At 46.0% G+C, this 20,520-nt stretch overlaps 1 protein-coding gene across 1 annotated transcript in view; it reads left to right on the forward strand.

The window, feature by feature from the left end:
- Positions 1–2,568: 2,568 nt before the first annotated feature.
- Positions 2,569–20,520, forward strand: part of LOC135822720 (uncharacterized) — a 28,727-nt gene continuing 10,775 nt past the window's right edge. Inside the window, exons 1-8 of the mRNA XM_065335546.1 lie at positions 2,569–2,775; positions 4,940–5,296; positions 7,985–8,053; positions 11,358–11,423; positions 12,195–12,269; positions 17,217–17,288; positions 17,737–17,808; positions 19,849–19,920. Of these exons, the coding sequence (XP_065191618.1) occupies positions 4,941–5,296; positions 7,985–8,053; positions 11,358–11,423; positions 12,195–12,269; positions 17,217–17,288; positions 17,737–17,808; positions 19,849–19,920 (782 nt within the window). The 5' untranslated portion in view covers positions 2,569–2,775; position 4,940. The remainder of the gene's footprint in view (positions 2,776–4,939; positions 5,297–7,984; positions 8,054–11,357; positions 11,424–12,194; positions 12,270–17,216; positions 17,289–17,736; positions 17,809–19,848; positions 19,921–20,520) is intronic.

The following is a 20,520-nucleotide window of genomic DNA, read 5'->3' on the forward strand; positions in this document are numbered from 1 at the left end:
AGCCGGGAGACTTTCCACATTTCAGGCGCTTCAGATATTTCCGAACTTGAAACGTAGTGACAGTGATTGTACGGAACGGAACAGATATGAAAGGCGACTGGGACAAAGGGGGAATGCGCCACGAAGGATCATCAGGTAGCCCAAATGAGGTGAACTGAGTGTTCAGAACATCAGCTATGCTCTTGGGGGACGTGGCGACCGTACCGTCGGATGCTATCATCGTTTGGGGCATGACACGGCCGGAAGTGTGCCGCTGTGCTCGCACAAACTGAAAGAGTGTAGGTCGATTCGGTGACGTTAGTGCAAGTGATGCTTGGATGGAGCGTATTGACGATGTGCTTGCCGAGACAGGTGCTTTACAGCATTCCTTTGTCGGTTATAAGCTGCATGATTTACTGCTGTCGGATATTTTTTGTACACACTATATAGATCACGCTTGCGTTTTACAGCAGACCTGAGCTCAGCAGTAACCCATGGTGGAGATTGCATGCGGGGTCGTGGAGATGTCACAGTGTGGGTGGCTCCGAATGAGGTGAGGTGACGACGGAAGGCGGACAGTCATGTACTACAACAGTTCTGTCTTCTGTACTGAGAGATTCTTGAAAATATTTACCAGTACCTCTCGTACTCGTGGATTGATGCACACTTGCCTGATCTTGGTAGACTCTACAACCGAAATGGTCCGAAATCCAATGGAAACAGCTCTTTGTTCTTGTAATTGGTGTATTTAGCCGGCAGATTCCATCCTCCTCGAGGTTTTCTCACTTCCTGATTACCCCCCCTCTCTTTGCACAAGTACCCTTTTCACTTTTATATTTTTCTCGGAGACCCCCTTGATTTTTGTACTAGGCCTACACTAGGCTAGGCTACAGGCCTTAAAGAAAAAAAGGCCCAACCCTGCCTTGCCAGATATCTGGACTTAGGGGGGGGGGGGTCGCCATGGCAAATAATAAAAATAAAACTGCGCCCGTTCGGGCTCTCCGCGCCGCCTTCTCCGTGAAATAATAACACCGTAAAAAGAAAACTAGAGGGAAAAAGAAGCATAGGTACCACCAAGAGTACATAACTATGTAGTCTTGGTACCATTGTACTTTTTTTTTTCTTTTTTTTTTTTCAGGGGATGGCCCACGCCATAGACAAGAGTACTAGTACTACTGTAGGGGGTTATGTACTAGTACTAGGGGGTTATGTACTCTTGGTATTGCGGCGGTGTTTACATGAGGCGTTTCAACCCGGGTTGAGTTCGACCCGGGTCAGTTTTCAACCCGCCATGTGCATAAAATGAATGGCGCGTTTACATGACGCATTGCGCTTGACCCGGGTTGAAATTTCGCCCCGGGTTGATTTCAACCCTCCCCCCAAGGAGAGGGTTGAAATCAACCCGGGTCAAGAAAATCGTACAAACGTACTTCTGTGCGTATCTCGCGCCAGGTTTGAGCGGCACTGCAGATGCAAATTTCGCGCGAACGGATTCACGTGACCATACAGGACTGTAGAAGTGGACTTTTGGCGGCATATCAGTATTTGACCCTGGTCAACTGACTTCATCATGTAAACGCTCACCTCTTTTGTCTATCGTACAGACTTTCAACCCGGGCTGAACTCGACCCGGGTTGAAATTTCTCATGTAAACACAGCCTTTAGATAGGGATTTCAGGCGGTTTTTTCTGAGCAGCGCTTTGCTCCAACTAACAAGTTTTAAAGTTTAGGCTGTGTTTACATGAGAAATTTCAACCCGGGTCGAGTTCAGCCCGGGTTGAAAGTCTGTACGATAGACAAAAGAGGTGAGCGTTTACATGAAGACAGTTGACCCGGGTCAAATACTGATATGCCGCCAAAAGTCCACTTCTACAGTCCTGTTTGGTCACGTGAATCCGTTCGCGCGAAATTTGCATCTGCAGTGCCGTTCAAACCTGGCGCGAGATACGCACAGAAGTACGTTTGTACGATTTTCTTGACCCGGGTTGATTTCAACCCTCCCCTTGGGGGGAGGGTTGAAATCAACCCGGGGCGAAATTTCAACCCGGGTCAAGCGCAATGCGTCATGTAAACGCGCAATTCATTTTATGCACATGGCGGGTTGAAATCTGACCCGGGTCGAACTCAACCCGGGTTGAAACGCCTCATGTAAACACCGCCTTAGAGGGCAGCGGGCCTCGGCATTCGGCAACGGCCTAGGATGAATTCAGCCTTTGGGAAATGCAGGCATAGTTGATCTACGTACATGCTACACTACAGAACGCCTACTACATGTAGTACTACCAAGAGTGCATAAACTCTTGGTACTACAGAGTGTGTGGGTGGGTGGGTGTGTATGTATGTAGTGATTACTCTTCTTCTTTTTATTTTGCTTTTCCCGTACAAGAGACTATCTGTTCTTTATTGTGTGCATGTACGTGATACGTATGTGGGTACGTAGAGGTCTACACGAGCCGTATTCGAACTCTTTCCCCTTTTGTGTGTTCGCAGAGCTACGGGATGCCACGACGCGCGCATTTGGCGAACTCAACTACACTGCGGATACCCGTACCCGGATCGGAGACGGTGTCTTTCCCAGTTTGGCTGCTTCTTCCGTTCAGAAAGGATTTTTGTTTTTGCCGAGGTTAGGTTGAGTTCCAGCGACCCTCCGTTTATGGCTCAGTGTATCCATGCATTATCAATAACGTCAAACTAACTGGTATAGGTCACACAGACTCGAGTCGAAGTTCTTTGCTTGGATCATTGCTTGCTGAACTGTCGCGGTTGACGTGCTGGGAACTAGTTGCCGGAGTAAACGTAAGTACTGTTATAAAGTAGCTAGTAGCTTCAAGATCTTGTTCCCGTCCTTTCAGCTCCCCTCGTTCTCTCCCACGTGTGCAGGTGTTTTGTTTTATTTCGAACTGGCGTGTCTTGAAAACTCGGCATCACCCCATATGGCACAGTTACTCCACTCCCCACGAGAATCGCTTCGAGTTCAGAGCATAACAAGGCCCCTTCTTGTTACCAAGAGCAGTGCATACATTTTGTGAAGCTGGCGTCGCAACAGGAACAGTTCTAGAGTGTACGGTAGTCGCAAACAGTCACACTTGTTCTGAGTTTGCCCTTGGCTGAGACGCTCTGGACTCTGGTCATGTTTTGTCGGGGGATCTAAGGATGTGGTGAGCAGAGCGCTTCAGTCTGTGCGGGAGATTGCAGATTTCGTGATCGAAGCTCGTCGGATCGCGGAGTTTCCTTTTCAAGCTGGTTACTAGCATATTGATACTTGTACCCGTACCAAACAGTCTTTGTACTGACGAATGTTTCTGCGAGTTGTCAGTTCCTTTTATGGCATGGTGCATAACGTACATGACTTGTAGTCCGCATTTGTAGTGATCTCCCTTATCGGCGCTTATTTGGCAAGCGACTATCTCTTTGTCTGTCAAATCCTATAATTAAAGGATTTTCCGAATTTTTGGGAAAGGGTAGATCATACCTTACAACGTAAACATGGTAAAGGTCTTTCTTCAAAAACCTGTTTGAGTCTGCATTCCATGTTTATCAGAGATGATGTCAGTGTCTGCTCCAGCGCCGGGTGAGCCGGGTAATCCACCCGGTTGGGCGGCGCTTGGACCCGGTTGAAAATATAGTACCGGGTCACCTGTGACCCGGCTGGTACTTTACACTTTCGAACTTTGAAAGGACTGACTACATGGCTTGTATGTGTCAGATACTACTTCTTTTTTCGTAATTTTCTAATTCCTGTCCTCTCTTTTCTAAATGCGGCTTATCCATTCGCCTTTATATCATTGTGTACCCGGCTCCGGCCCGGTTGAAATGGTTGCGCCCGGTGCACGTGTACCCGGCTGTCCTACAATCCTAGAGCAGACACTGGATGTCTGCCAAGTTTCACCAGCACAAGGGCGTTACTTTTTCTGTAACAGGCCCTCTCGTGCAAAGGTGTCCCGATTTTTCAAAATCCTATGTAGGATTTGGCCTCTTCAAAAATTGGTTTTGTAATTCCCAGTTTCCCCTGCCAATAAAAACCCTTGTTGGCAATATCCAAGCTGAGATATGGCCATTATGGAGTTAACAAAAAAATTCTATGCATCTATGTCTAAAGAAGAAGCACCTCCTACAGTGCATTTCAAAACTATAGACGCGTAGGGTTTTTGAAATATTTCAAATTTGGTTGGAACTTTTTGAAAATAGTTTTCGGAATATTGCTCAGGATCGCTCCACAATTACTCTCATAATTATAGTTTCTAAAGGATTGAATAACAGACGCCCAATTTGGAAAAATTTATGGACAAAGTGATCACAGATTTTACGTGGTATAGATGCTGGCATAACGGTTTTTGCCTAGGTACGCGTCTATAGTTTTGAAATGGACTGTAGGCTAGTACCAAAAGAGTATTCCACTATTAATATGTGTACATACTTGAACACAACTGATTTAGTAAATGCCCCATACATGTGTCTTTAGTTCATATTGATCTGCGAGCGCTTTATAACACAACTTCAAAGCTAGGATGGTGCTAATATTCATCTATTCCACTCCTAGTCTATTTCTATCACTTGTAATTGCAATTCATCAGCAATAATTGCACACAGAACTTTCCTGGGGGGTCTTAGCCATTGGGTAACCTCTATTCATTCATTTTAAAGAAAGAGATCCATTGTGGGAAAGATCGAAATGCATCTTCAATAACATTGCTTCCATTTCGACCATTTTCGAGGCTGCAAACGCGTCTTGAAGTCAAATTCTATATTTAGGATTAACTGGTGACAGACAAAGAGATAGTTGTGTGACTGTGTAGGGAAGTTGTTTATTATTATTATTATTATTATTATTATTAAATTTTGAATAGGGCAGTCCCACAGGCCTAGGTTTCTAACTAAACTCTCTCTCTTTCTCACTCTCTCTCTCTCTCTCTCTCTCTCTCTCTCTCTCTCTCTCTCTCTCTCTTTCTCTCTCCCACAGCATGGCAAATTCCTCCTCGTCGAGAATGCTTTCAGGGCGATGTGGCGGTCTGCTCGTACTGCTGGTGTGCCTGGCGCTCAGCCGGCATCCTGCCTATGCAGAAGGAGACCCTGCAGAGACGAACCAGTCAGAAGGCCAACACAGCAAACCAGAGGGGCCAGCGGCAGCACCAGCAGCAGCACTGACAGCACCCCCGAAAGATGGTGGTGCAGGGATTGGCGAGAGTGCGTGCACACCTCTCCAGTGCGCGCTGGGACCCGTGTTGTCGGGATGCAGCGCGCCATCACACATCTACCAATGTTCCAACCTCAGCCTTTCCACCTTCTCGCTTTCCACTACCAGCTCCGCCACGGAACTGTAAGTCTCTTGTTTGTTTCCTAATCTCACCGTATTTAATAATACCGTAAAGTACCGTTGATCCGCCGCCCGCCCCCCCCCCCCCCAGCCATGTCGCTTCCCAGCTGGTTTTTCGGCAGGGGGCGGGAATTAGATCAAGGCTGTCAAGTGCAGTACGATGTACAACAACTTGGAGGATCAGACTCGATGTGCTAAATTGTGCACATTTTCATCCTGGATTGGCACATATTGTGTACAGCAGTGCAAGCGTCGGTTCAACATCGTATTTCGTTGTATACGCCGAAATTGCTTCACAGGTAGAAAATCGACAGGGGGCGGGAATTAGAGAGGGGGCGGATCAACGGTACTTTACGGTACTATAATAGTATTACCGGTATACAGTTTTGCATGTCACTCAAAGCATGAGCTAACGCATCTGTTGACAGTTTCTCGCCATTGTTTATGGTGATGAGGCTGGGTCTGGGCGTTGCTGATGGTAAGTTCGACACTCTTGAGATCTTTTCTGAAAGTGTCGACCCAACACATTGGGGTATTTCCCCCCGAGTATAAACCGCACCTGAGTGTGAGCCGCATCCAGATTTTGTCATGACATACAGATATCTATCCTGTATTCGGTGTATGAGCCGCATACCTCATTTCTTTGCTGACAGCCTCGTTTTGTTCCTTTCCAACTGCGAACCATGAATTCATCTATGCCGAATTTACAGCCAACAGCGCGATTGCCTACTTCCTCGGCAGCTTCAGTGACTCTCAGCTCGAAGCGAGTCTCTTAGCTGCTATGCTTCCATGGTGCCATGATTCAGTTTTGAATGTCCGATGAAAAAGAGAACGACCTTGAGCGAGAGAGAACGTGACTTATGTGAAACAAATTGCACTGTTCTTTATCCATACATATGTGCTGATGTGTACGTCTTCAGGCATATCCGTGCAAAACACATGTGAGGCAATACAGCCGCAACAGAACTTATTTTAACGAAGACATGTCGCCTGTTAAAACGTTAGATTTACATGCCTTACAGCATAGGGCTTGAAAGTGTGACGTCAGAAGTCAAAATCTAACAACTAACGACCTTTGGATCCACTTGGGTCCTGTTTTTGTATAGGTCCAAACACGTTTGGGTGGTTTTCCTTCGCAGCATAATGACACATTCACCGGTATGTGTGGGTTCATGGCCGAGAGGGCCTACTCCAATCACTACCGGTGAATGTGTCACTATGCTGCGAAGAAAAACCACCCAAACGTGTATGGACCCATACAAAAACTGGACCCAATTGGATCCAAAGGTCGTTATTTGACGACTTCAAAAAAATGACGACTTCTGACTTCTCAAGCCCTATTGTTCAGTCAGTCGGTACCATGTGCTGCAACACTGTGTAGGCTGTGCAAGCAGGCTATTAGTTGGTGGTATAGTTTCGTCAAATTCGAAAGAAATGCAGTTTATCTGGTTGATGGTTTCCTCCTTGGATGTTGAAACATACAGAAAGGCCAAACAAATCGACTTTTAGTCTTGCCTTAATTTTTTTAAGCCTGAAATGTTTGGATGAAAAGAATGAAAATGAATTCCGAACAAATGTTTTGCTTGTGCAATAATGCACTTGGACGGTGCATTGCGGCCGACTTGACTTGGCTGACTCACGACTGCCATCTACAGCACACGAAAAACCATCGAACCTTTGACTTGGCAAACCTGCAGGAAAGCAGCACTATTCTGTGTTCAATGAACAGTGTTTTAGGGAATTCACCCCTCACCAGTTGAGCTTTGGGTAACATTCTGAAGTCACTACCGTTGTGTTGTAAATACTTCTTCCGGAAACAAAACAACTTTGTAAATTTGATAGACCTGCCAGCGCACATGCATTCAGTGGAGAATTTTCAATCGAAGAGAAGTTTGTTTGCAATGTATTCCCAGCGTCGTGAGAGATCGCGTCTTCTCTACCCTCCCATGGACCCTCAGTGTCTTTCCGAATTTACATCACCTCTAGCAAATCGTTGCTGATCCGCTGTAATTTCGTGCAGACTACATACTGGTCGTCGTGATAATGACTATATGCAATTCTGAATCTGGGATAAATGTGATTGTTTTCATCGATGGAGAAGGAGGCCGATGGCCACTGTTGCAGGGAGAGTGAAAGCGCTGGGAGTATCAACAGGGAGCTCGGCTGCATCGCCTGACCACCCAGACCTTAAAGCAGCTGGCCCGAATTGGCCAGTGCCGGCTATTTGTCTTGCAAAAATCGCAAAACCCTACCCGCTATATAGTACAGCTTGTCTTTTTGAGCGCTAATTTTCTAACCATTCTATAAATGTACAGTCGAATGTCACTTATCCGGTCGCCAGTTATCCGAGCATGTCGGTTATCCGACAAGCCCGGGAGTGGTAATTTTATGACTCTCAACTGTAAAATTCTTAAAAAAATGTTTTGTATTACTAGTATACGATGTAATATGCATTTACTTGAAGTAGATGTGGTCAAGTATGCTAACATGTATGTGTACATGGAGCAATTCATGAATATGCATGAATATATTTGGGTATTGTGTACATAAATCAGTGAAATCCAGCCGTATATGCACATAAAAAAAAGATATCAGTTATCCAACATGCCTGATTCCCGAAGTGGTCGGATAAGTGACTGTACATACAATGTACAATGTCCTGGGTATGCGTATCACTGTGTGCTGCTACAGGGATTTGTCACACAATCAACTGAGTTCTCCTATTGGACAGGGCGACTTTCCAGCGAAGCTGACGAAACTGTGAGTAGGAGCAGTCAATTGCAGCAGGAACCACTATGGCATTGGTGTTGTCATGGTTCCCGCAGTGTTTGCTCTTCATCTCCATGGTAACCATTTTTATCTAAAGATGCGAAGAGCTCTTTTAAAACAAGTTCAGCCATGTGTGTGTGTCCGGTTTTAGCGGCTCTTTTGGAGTATTGTCAGGCTCAGCTGTATTTATGGTGCGTTATAAAATCCTGTTGGTAAAGTTCCAGGCTCTCCGAATAGTTTGGAGAAGTGTTCTGATATCCTCTCTGAATTTTAGGAGATTCTCAAAAGCTCTCCGAGCTCCAAAGGTATAGTTGAAACGTGGAGATTCCCACGTTTGGGGTCCGTAAATAAGTTCCTGCCCGAAAGAAATACCCCCTTCATTCTTTTGGCTCTGTCTGTTGAAGTCAAGTCAAGCCCGATAAACATACTGCCCGAAATAAGTACCAGTACGATGCGCACATGCAGCACGTAGCATGTACATTGACATGAAAATGACTTCTCCACTACACACAAGTCAGGTCCGGAAGTTAGCAGAGACCATGAGCAACGTGAACGGGGAGTTGGGTTAGAGTCCCGTCCTGACCACGCGAAACATACTCGTGTTTGACGAGACCGGGGGGGGGGTCTACTCGTCATGGCCGCAATGAGTGGGGTTTAGCCCGGTACGTGGGATTTGGACCGTGATACGGAGAATAGCACCTCTTTTTGTCTTTGCAACTCTTCTCACATTTTATTACAATGTTTCATCCATTCTTGTTGGAATAAATATGATGGCGAAATGTGCCAATCAACCAGTAGCACCATTGATTTTGGCATAACCATTACTAACATGGCACAGAACAGGATCGAGGGTAAGCACAGTGCCGAAAATTAGACTTGTTCAAGACCACCCAGTTTGCTCGCTCGTTTTTTGTCACCTGCTCCGTAACGTACAATTTTGGTTCCTAGTTCGTGCCCGAAAGTTAATACGGGTGTGGCTGCTAAATTCGAAAGTAAGTGCGTACATATTTACGGACGTTTGCGGTATTACCAACAACCAGTGTACGCTGGAGTATTTGGTGTGAGGTGTGTGCTGGAAAAAGGTAAGACGACCAGAAATTAGGGATTCACTGGCCAGAAAAAGCCACTTTGGATACCTGTGTGGTGTAGACCAGGCTGAACAGTGGTGGTCAATTCTTCAGCCTTGCAAGCTGGTGAATGGTGCAATCCCAGCACAAGTTGCTATGGTCTCTGCCGTAGCATCACTATCATCGCCTCCAGTGATGGGCGTCAAACGTCAAAGGTGTGTGCGTGAGTGTGTGTGTGTGTGTGTGTGTGTGTGTGTGTGTGTGTGTGTGTGTGTGTGTGTGTGTGTGTGTGTGTGTGTGTGATGACGTTAATTTTTCCTGCACCTTGTCCTCACCCACAACGCCCATAAACAGGATCATTTCTAAGTTCACCCAGAGTTTGGGGGTTTCAGGGGGTGTCGGCCGTTGGGCGGTTCAAAAGCCAATTGAGTAATCTTCACAAGATTTCTTTGAATCTATTTCCCCTCTCTCGGATGGTCTGATCAGCAATCAGCACTACAAACAACACGAGAATCACGGCAGAACTGTCGATCACGCTGGTGGACATTGACAGAGTCGATCAGGTGCCACCAGCGCTTCGTGCCAGGGTGCTGCCAAGACTGCTTGTACATGTCCCTCTTAGAGAACCAGGTGTTGGTGATGGTAGCATTGTTAATGCTGAGAAAGGAGAGTAACTCTTTCCAGCATCGTTGCACTCTCCAACTCCATGTGGTCCACGAACGCTGTGCCACTCATCGTCACAGTCGGCACGTGATCCTGCACGTGCGTTGAAATCACCCAACACGATAAACTTTCCATTTGAACACTGCCGAAGAACACACTGCAAGTCGTTGAAAATTTTATCTTTCTCCAGCCGAAGCGCTCTGAACGTAGGCGTGTAACACACAACAACATGTAGGGTCTCACTCGTCAGGTTTGCCGTTCATGTCGACACACTGGAGCTGAACAACAGCTAGTCGCGACGAGATAGCTCTCCATTGGCTACCCCCCCCCCCCCCCCGCACCTCAAGCAGCTAGAGCGCTCCCCCGCAAAATAACGGCAGCAGAAACTGAAGGAGATCGGATTGCTCATGAGGGTGCTGCCGTTTGGACATCCATCCGCACCATTCAGTCTAGCCATCGGGGTCTCTGACCACTCGCCACCAGTACTGTACTATCAAAGACGAGAATGGTAATGTTTGCGCTTCCGTCTCTGACATGTGTGGCCGCTGGGATATCGCGACAGATATCGCAGGCAGCAGGATCTGCAACGGCATGAGGTCGGATGTTCTGCCGCGAAGCCGTGATGCTACTTTGCCCTTTGTTCCCCTCCTCTGGCTCATGAGGGCAGCTTAGCCGTTTAATGTGTGCGCGCGCTTGTGTGTGTGGGCGCACATGCGTATATGTGTATGTGTGTATGTACAAGTATGCACCATAAAGTACCGTTGATCCCCCACGCCATGTCGCTTCCCAGCTGGGTTTTCAGCAGGGGGCGGGAATTAGATCAAGGCCGTCAAGTGCAGTACGATGTACAACAATGTGGAAGATCAGACTCGATGTGCACGTTTTCATCCTGCACTGGCTCGCATAGTGTACAGCAGTGCATGCGTCAGGTCAACATCGTATTTCGTTGTATACGCCGAAGCCGCTTCACAGGCAGAAAATCGACAGGGGGCGGCAATTAGAGGGGGCGGATCAACGGTACTTTACGGTGTGTGTGTGTGTGTGTGTGTGTGTCCCATGTGGTGCAGGGGTATGTGCAGTCGATTTCCAATCGAGAGGTTGCGGGTTCCATTCCCGACGATTGTGGTCGCGCACGTCTTTCTTCTCTTTCTCATTCTCCTACCCTCCCTCTTCTTTCATTCTCCTGGGTGGCTACCAACAGCCATTGTATGCCGGAGTATGTGGTCTGGCGTGTGCGTGTCAACAAAAAAAGAAAAAGAAAAGAAAAAAATGAAAAATAGGGATTCACTGGCCAGAAAAGCCACTTCAAACAGCTGTGTGGTGGATACCAGGCTATAATTAGTGGCGATCAATTCATCAGCCTTGCAAGCTGTTGAATGGTGTAATCCCAGCACAAGTTGCTATGTCTAACATAGCTGTTCGCTATCATCGCTTCCGCGATGGGCATGTCTGAGAGAGAGAGAGAGAGAGAGTGTGCGTATGTGTGTGCATGTGTGTGTTTGTGTGTATGTGTGTGTGTGTGTACTTTTCACCAAATGGGCTGTTGTGCTTGGTGTTCATTGCAGGAACTACGCTTTCAACAGTATTCGCTTAGGAATTACTTTTGAGTTACCTATCTCAGTAATTGAAGTGTGAGTGCATTGTTAAAATTCTGGATGCTGGTTTATGTATAGACCCCGTGGACGTCGCGTATTAAAGCCGTAGTTAGCCGTATTCTCGTGGCGGCATTATGAGACAAGTTCTTTCCTCTTGTTGAGAGAAGGTACTTGGGTGCATGTGCCATTCCCATTTTTCCCGCACGGCATAGGTTGCACCTTTTGCTTTTGTTGCTGTAGGTCACTGCTTCGCGGTGCACCACCCGTTGAATACTGCATGCTTTGTCTTCATACTTCTTTGCCCAGACGTATTGTGATGGGCGGGCGCTCTTCTGGTGTTGTCTGTGTGGCACATAAATTATTGGTGGTTATAGTAGCGTTGTTTGAATGCTGTTGCTGTTAGCCCACTGTATTCCTTCTTCTCTGTATCTGTGGTGACTCTTGCCTTATACACGAAGCCCTCCGCTAGACATGCTCCGTCCAGTAGGCTTAACAGACAACATCAGCCCCCCTCCCTTCCCCAGCGTCAAGGTTGTCGGACAACTTCAGCCCCCCCCCCCCCGAAGAATGTTGGAAAAGGGTTGCAGCTGCAAAGCAGTGGGTTAGCTGGAACGAGTACCGGCGGATATTGCAGCCGTTACTTCCTGCACCTTCCTAAACTTCATACGGTAGCTGTCACAACGCAGGCAGTCATGCTTGCGTTGCTGTTATAGCCTCCTGGATACCTGTGAAATTATGACTTGACCTCACTTACCTATTCCACATTTTACAACTTTCTTTCCCTGTGACGTGATGGTGTGCCTGCAGTGATTTGTCGCATAACTCGATGCCCGAGCTCAGACCACATGCCATTGTGCAAGGAGATCCAACTTTGGCAACACTGTAAGTTTTCGTGTGATGTTTTAAACTTCAACACTTTCCTATTCTGAAGTGTGAATTCCAATTTCCTGTATTATTATTTTTATTATTACAATTCTGCATTTCCACGGCAATGTCAGCCGCACAATGGCAACCCACATATTCGCATATGCCAAACTGTGCCACGTGTCCGTACAAAAATGAGATTTCCTGTATACCTGCGTAAAAAAAGAGAGTAAAGTTTGCACGTCCGCTTTCAACCTGCTTTACCTTTTGTTCTGCGAAACACAACCAGCTTAGGAAGTTTCGCTCGTGCCAGGCCACCACCATGCCTGTGATACCAGGGTGGCAGATGCAGCGCCTAACGGCAAGGGTGAGGTGGTAAGTCTCACAACCAATGCCCGGCAAGGGGCGAACCTCGTTAGCTGCATGCATGCATACCTGTGTGCTGGCGAGTGCCCGCCTAATGATTTTATGGCATTCGCAGGCCCCTGCAGTGGAATGACCGGGGCCAGCGTCCTCAGTGCGTACAGAACGTTGCATGCACAGTGCACATGTTGATCGCATGCGACCTCGCGGCTACATGGCCAGGGCGCTGGGGGCCGCTTGACCTCCTTTCGTGATCTTGGGCGCTCTGGAAATCTTTCTCCTCGCTCACATTGAGCTCAATTTATTTGTGAGGAGTCCTGCGAGTCCATTCACTCTTTTGAATTAGCATTTCTATGGCAAAAGTCAGCCGCAAAGGGGAAATCCATCCTCAAGAACCAGTTTGCCCATTCAAATCGCAAATGAGCTTTGGCGCAGATCGTGTGTGTCTTAGCGTCGCAGACGTTCACTCTATCGCTTCGGCGTTTGTTCCTGTGGGTAGCCTGGAGCTTTCTCTTCCACCCAGATATTTAGATGTTCGAGTTTGGCCCAAAAAAAGGACCGAGTTACCATAGTTTTAAATAAATCGAGCGCCGGTGTGTCACTGTGTTTCATTGTGTGTCACGGTGTCTCACTGTGTTCGTACCAAAACATTGAACAATAACAAAATTTTGTAAGTTTACGGTCCAGCATTTGAGGTGCTGGTTTTGCTCACCTCCTTGTAAGTGAGGTTTTGTGGAGATGGTCTCTTGGTAGCAATGCTACCTCCCTCCCCCCCCCCCCCCCCTCCCCTGCATATACCGTATTATCTCTAATATAAGCACAGTCTCCAATAATAGCACGTCTCCAATAATAGAACACCTTGCGGCGGCATTCAAAAAATAAAGTGCTCAGTCTCCATTGTAAGCACACTGTGTAAATTCATTATCTGTACCAGCGAAAAAAACCCTGAAATGTGTGTGTCATACATGAATTTGGCATGGCAACATGCCTCTGAAATGAAGTTGAAATAATAATGGAACAGTCTCCAATAAAGGAACGTCTCCATTAATGGCACGGGGCGGAGGTACATTGAAAAAATAAAGGACCGTGCTTATATTAGAGATAATACGGTATGTTGATTATTTCAAAGTCACGCACACACCCTCTGCATTGGCTGATCCAAACCGCCTTTCTGGAGAGTCTGGACAATACTAGTACGGACGGAATCCTGATAATTCCAACCCCAAATTGCTGGTGGAAAACTTCTCACTATCCGGACATTCTAATTATCCGAACATGTACCCACAACACAGTATGTTTGTCAAAGTGCTCGCATTGCTACACCGGGTTCAATACGCCCGAAGTTTCGCACGCCCTGAATTGTGGAGTAGTAAAAACACCGGGATATGACCTGTGCATACACGATCAGCTAGACGATTGCCTCAGAACCGATTTCACCCGGCGGGTGAGATCGGGGTAAGATGGTTACCAAATTACGAGCAGGTACGCGCGATTTCTACAAACTGCCACAGCCTATAGAAACCCATGGCGAATGTATTTGTTTCCACATCCACTCTCCAAAAACTCCGTGATCGGACGAGCAGATACGCACCGTCACAGATTTCATTCGTTCTGTGGAGTACTCCTCCCCGCACTGGATGAGAGCGGCTAGCAACTAGAGCGGCTCGCCGAGCATCATGTGGCACAAGGCCTACGCTACACGGAGACTTCTAAAGAAGGCCAGATCATCCGCATTCGAGTCTGGCTTTGCGTTGCATTCCTGTGTCACGTAGAGCAGAGCATCACACAGTACTAGTCACCCTGCATATAATGAGTGATTTACAGTGAGTATTGTTTATAAAGTGACCGGGTGTAACGATATACCGGCTATAATGATCGAACTCGCCAAAATCAAAATCAAATCACAAAAAATACAGCTAAAATATCACTATACACACTATTATCGGCTATACCGATATATCGCTTATTGTGATGGGCTTCAGGAAGCAAACCATATCAAATGCACAGGAAAATATCGTATATACTGATCAAGAGTGATGATTTGTAAGAAAAGGTTTGCTCCCCACACCGGAGCTCGCGCTATTCCGCCGACTTTTCTTGACACTTGACTGACTCACGACTGCCATCCAGAGCACACGAGAAGTCCATCGAACCTTCGACTCGGCAAACCTGCAAGAAAGCACCACTCCCTGCTCAATACACAGTGTTTCGGGAAATTCACCCCTCATCAGTTGAGCTTGAGTAGGCTGAGGAAGATTGTGCCTGAAGAGCACCACTTATATAGTGCTCTCCAGGCACAAACATCACCAGGGATACAAACTTACAGAGACGCTCCGCTTCCAGCGCGACAAACACCTCGTGAACACGAGATAGCAGCGTGAGTCAGTGTCGCTCCTGGACGGTGAGACAGACGTTGAGGACCCTCAGTCATTCGCAACGCTGTCACCTCCAAACCAACTAGTCGCAAGCCCGCGCTGGGTGAGTGATGATCACAAAACAATTGTTCTTCAAATTTAGTTCATTTCTTCCGAAACTGATCCAGTGTTGCCTGGATGCATCTGGCAGCAGACGTGATTGAGAGAAAATTCTTCCCTGTATGCTGTAAGCAGCCACATGTACACGTGGCTGCTTTTCATGCATTTTCCAGCGTGTACGCATCATTTCATGCATAGTCATGTGCCATGTGTCAGTCATACATGCAAATCGGCTATAGTGATGCACCGGATATAGTGATAAATTATCGAAAATCAAAGGGGCACGTTATATCCACTATTTACTGTATATATAATAGCGTTGACAGTACATGTCACGGGTTACTATAAAAGCAGAAATTTTCTGTGGTGTAATATTTCGGTTCGGTGGAGAGAATTTTTCGGTAAAACCCGTTTTCCAGGTAAGCGTACTAGTACACTTTTTACTGGATAAAATACGTGTTGATTTCGATATTTCGTACCAATATCACTGTAGCCGATATATTCTTATATCCGGTCACTCTATAGCCGATGCAGACTGTAGTCTGTATCGGCTATAGAGTAACCGGATATAAGAATATATCGGCTACAGTGATATTGGTACGAAATATCAAAAGCAAAACATATTTTATCCAGTAAAAACATTACTAAAACCAATATTAAATAGCAATGAAAAATATCAATTGTGCACTCATAACCATGTATAAACAATTAAAATGAAACAATTCCAGAATGTTTTCGTGTGACTATCATCAGTGGAACATCGTCACATAATAAAAATCACTAAAAAACCAGTTATATAGCTAGAATATGAAAAGAAGCGTGAGAATGCAGCACAGCTAGCGGTTATGCATAACGCGTGTAGTGTGAACCTTTGCAGTGTATCTGAGAATGGTAGCAGTAGATGAATGTGGCAGCTGTGAGTGCGTGTGGACAAAACTGGTGAGTGCGTATTATTTAAAAAGTGTGAGTGCTACAACATTTTCTTTTTGCTTGCATAGAACAGGGTCACGTGTGCGAAAATATACAGCAAAACGAAAACGTTCTGGAATTGTTTCATTTTAATTGTTTATACATGGTTATGAGTGCACAATTGATATTTTTCATTGATATTTTACGACTGTTGTCTCCTCGTCGGTTATTTAAATAACCAATATTATCGGATGTAATGATATATCGGATATTATGATGGCAACGAAGAATCAAAACATGCATAACACACTATATTATTATCGGCTATAGTGATAACTTTAAAATACATGTAGCAATAATATCAAAGGCCCTATTTTTTTACTTTCTTCACGTTGCTTATTTTTATAGTGATACATGTACATGTACATAACAGAATTTTTTATGGAAATGCGGGCACTGTCAACTATGCAGCATGCTCATTTGTCAAAACGCCATGCTGGAAGTATTTCCTTGCCTTTCATGTGTCGATCGAAAAAAGGAAAAATTCGATCGTATCGCATAATAGTGATGCATGGGTTATAGTGATAAAATCACGGAAATCAAAAGGGTACGCTATAGCCGATACACACTGTACATCTATACAGTACCGGTAGTAACGAAATTTTCCGTGCCTTTTATTTACGGTAAAAATTGTCGGCACCGAAGTTAACGAAAATAAAACACCACCGAAAATTTCTGCTTTTACAGTATGCTCCTGGCAACCAAGTACCGTAAAATCCCGCCAGAGCGCCCCGTCTCTCCCATCCGCCCCTCCCTGACTTCTTGTCAGGGACGTGATTGATTGTATCCTCGTATGACTCTGTCGCAGTCTGTGATGCCGTACTGTACTGCAGACGCGTGCTCAACCCCGTTTGAAATGTACGCAACAGTGCCCACCCTCTTGACCAGGGATCGTACAAACCCTGCGTTTTGTCGGGTCTGTACGACTCCTAGCTCTTGACCTTTGGTCGGTGTACGAGATGCACGAACAGTTTTCGTAGGGTGAGTACTTTTTCATGTAGCACTGAATGCGGCAAGTAGGACTCGCCCATCCGCCCTTCCCCACCTGAAGCGTCGAGGAGGTAGGGGCGCTCTGGCGGGATTTTATGGTACTAGTAAAGCGGAAGATTATCGCTCATGTCACATTTCTATTTGTGTGCCTTCCATATGTCTTTCACAGGGACCTTTCTTTCAACAATATTTCAAGCTTACAAGCTGGTAGCTTTGCTGGCTTGAGCAACCTGCGCACACTGTAAGGGTTGCCTGCAATTTTCTATAGCGCTGGGTTTGAAAGAGGAGTTTTGCTCCTGTATTGGGACGGTAAAGCAAGCAGATTGTATACCGTACATGGAGTACAGGTATTGTTCTTGTAAGGAGTTGCAGTCAGTAGTGCAAATATGTTTGGTTGCATAGCAAGATGGTTAGAGCATTGGCTTTCCGAATCCGAGGAAAAATATTCTATTCCCATATGTTACGAAGGCAAATTCCACCCCGAAGAGACCCACCCGCCTTGGTCATGGGTGCCCAATTAACTGTGGTGAAGTAAGCTAAGGCGACGGCGGGGTAGCGGAGAGGAGTACTGCCGCCCTCACGTAAATTTGCTCTTGTGCACGATACGATTCCTTCCAAAGAGGACTACTGATTTCTTAATTTTTTTGTTTTTCAATTGCCCCTCCATCCCCATCCACCACTCACGACAGGGATCTCTCCTTCAACCAGTTGTCGACGTTGACCACTGAAGTCGTTAATGGATTGGCCAACCTTGAAACGCTGTAAGCATTGTTCTGTATTGTGCAGTGTTGTTTTCACATTACAGGGAGACAGTTCACATTACAGGGAGACAGTTCACATTACAGGGAGATGGTTCACATTACAGGGAGGCAGTTCACATTACAGGGAGACAGTTCACATTACAGGGAGACAGTTCACATTACAGGGAGACAGTTCACTGTTAAGTGCATGTGTCCTGGATAGAACATACTCTTCTCTTTGCACTGGGTACAAAGTACAGCGGTCCCTTAGTTTATAATCCGGTACCATTTCTGCTGCAGGAATTGCGCTGCATTAGGAAGGGTGCTATTATTAAGGTGTCGGCATGAGATCAAAATAATATCTCCTTAGGGGTCGTCCGTAATTTTCGAAAAATTAAAAAATCCGTCCTCGTGCAAAATTGTCTCTGACCCACCCACCCACCCCCCAATTTTTCCCATTAATTTTTTGATTTTTACCGATGCCCAGCTCGAAAATAAGAACTCCTGACCCCACGTTTTCTGACTGCACCTGTGTTAGTACTACAGCATAGCTAAGTACAGTGAGTAGTAGGTCTACCGACGTCACGGCCATGCATGCACCGTCCTACAACCACATGTACATGAAAAGCAGGGAGTCGTAAAATACCTGGTATTTTACGACTCCCTGATGAAAAGTCATGTATCATAGTAGATACTGGTGTTTGCGACAATCGATCCTACACTACAAAAAAATTGTACGTCTACAGTACAGTATACACAGTCAGCTATATACTTGTATCAGTGCAACAAGTGTATGAAAGTCACTGGCGAAAAAAAAAAAAAAAAAAAAAAAAAAGTACGAAAAATCAAAAAATTAAATTCCGCCAGCACTCTTGACCACCCACCCCCTTTTTGCCTGAGGACGGATTTTTTAATTTTTCGAAAAATACGGACGACCCCTTAGCCACCATTGTGTCACGTAACTGTCCCTACCTCTACAGCCTCCCGACTACACCAGCCACATACTTTGCGCTACAGTCCATTCATAAAAAGATGGGCTCTGGCTCTGGCGAGCTCCCGTATTTGGCGGTTTTTCGTGATTTCATCGTACACAGTGCAGTGCTGCGAACTTTGAAATTTGAAAACGGGTCCAAAAAGGGTGCCTGAACTGGGGTTCGAACCGCAGAATGCACTGTTGCCAGGCGGGGCCAAACGGCCTGGATTTTGATGGTTTTCCCAATTCTGTGCTTTTGGGGCAAAACCTGGCCGAAATCCTATTCTTCCTATGGCTTGCTTTTTTGGACAAAAAAACTTCAGAAACATAATTGGAAGAGGATTCCATAGGGGATTGCCAAAAAAATTCTAAAAAAACTCAAAGTTTGACCCATTTATGGCCAAAAGCTAGAAGTTCATTTTTTTCTGAATGGACTGTAATGTAACACTGCTAGCCCTGAAACTAACACAGCCCCCACATGCATACACACAGTTTTTTCACACTGTGCTAGTACTGCCACAGCAACACCCAAAGCATAGTACCACATCACAAAACCACTAATATTTCTCCTGGTCCACAAAACCACTAATAATGGACCCATTGCGCAATGACGTAAAAACACCCTTCACAGCCAAATATGGAATGCATGAGTAATGCTTGTGAGTATGCTGGGATCAGGAGTGCACTGTTCAACACCCCAGACGACCCCCCCCCCCTCAGGTGGCTGTGAAGGGTGTTTATGGTACAAATTACGTCATTGCGCAATGGGTCTATTCTCCTGCTACAAATACTGGCAATGCGAACGGCACCTTTATGTTGCCTGTTGATTGTGTGGATGAATTAGCCTTGTGCTTTGTTCTGTAGAAACACTTTTATGGCGATGTCAGGTCTTCTGCAGAGCCTTTTTCAGAGCAATTTGCACAGCGGCTATTTCGGGCTCACATGTCGTCGCCTGGGTTTGGATCCAGTCAGCGCATGTGTGTGGCCACTTACTCAGCACACACGTCGATCGGCAATTTTTAGTATTGCACAGTCTCCAGTGTCGAGTACTAATGTGTGTCTTTCCATTCTTCACTTGTCCTTCACAGGGACCTGTCCTTCAATCGTTTGTCAAGCTTGTCAGCCGGTGTCTTCAAGGGCATGGACAAGCTGAAAACACTGTGAGGTTTTCCCCGATTTTTAAATATGTTCCAGGGATGAATTTATGGGCGTTCTTTGCCCTATCAACACAATAATAACATTGTGTAGCAGTCTTTGATTTGGAATGAGTGTTCATACATGGATAATACATCGTATGATGGTAGCCTTTTGCCAAGGGTCCATGAGCAAGAGCATGCACATGTGGTTATGGGTCAGTGTGCGGTGCGCTGCCTTCACTATGTATGTGGCTGGCCTGCATCATGCCCTGGACTAAAGCGTCAAAGTTCACAATCTCTCTCGTACCAGCCGTTGGTCCACTGCTGACTTGTGTAGCGCCGCAGCCTCCACTGAACTTCTATGAGGTTTTGCTGTGTATTGATGGTTTCACTAACGTGTGTGTGTGTGTGTGTGTGTGTGCGTGTGTGTGTGTGTGTGTGTGTGTGTTGGTGTGTGTGTGTGCGTGTGTGCGTGTGTGTGTGTGTGTGTGTGTGTGTGCGTGTGTGTGTTTGTACACTTCAAATAGCTGTGTGGTGTAGGCCAGGCTGAATAGTGACGGTCAATTCTTCAGCCTTGCAAGCTGTTGAATGGTGCAATCCCAGCACAAGTTGCTATGGCTTCTG

Source organism: Sycon ciliatum, chromosome 8, assembly GCF_964019385.1.
Source record: "Sycon ciliatum chromosome 8, ocSycCili1.1, whole genome shotgun sequence".
Taxonomy (NCBI): Eukaryota; Metazoa; Porifera; class Calcarea; order Leucosolenida; family Sycettidae; genus Sycon; species Sycon ciliatum.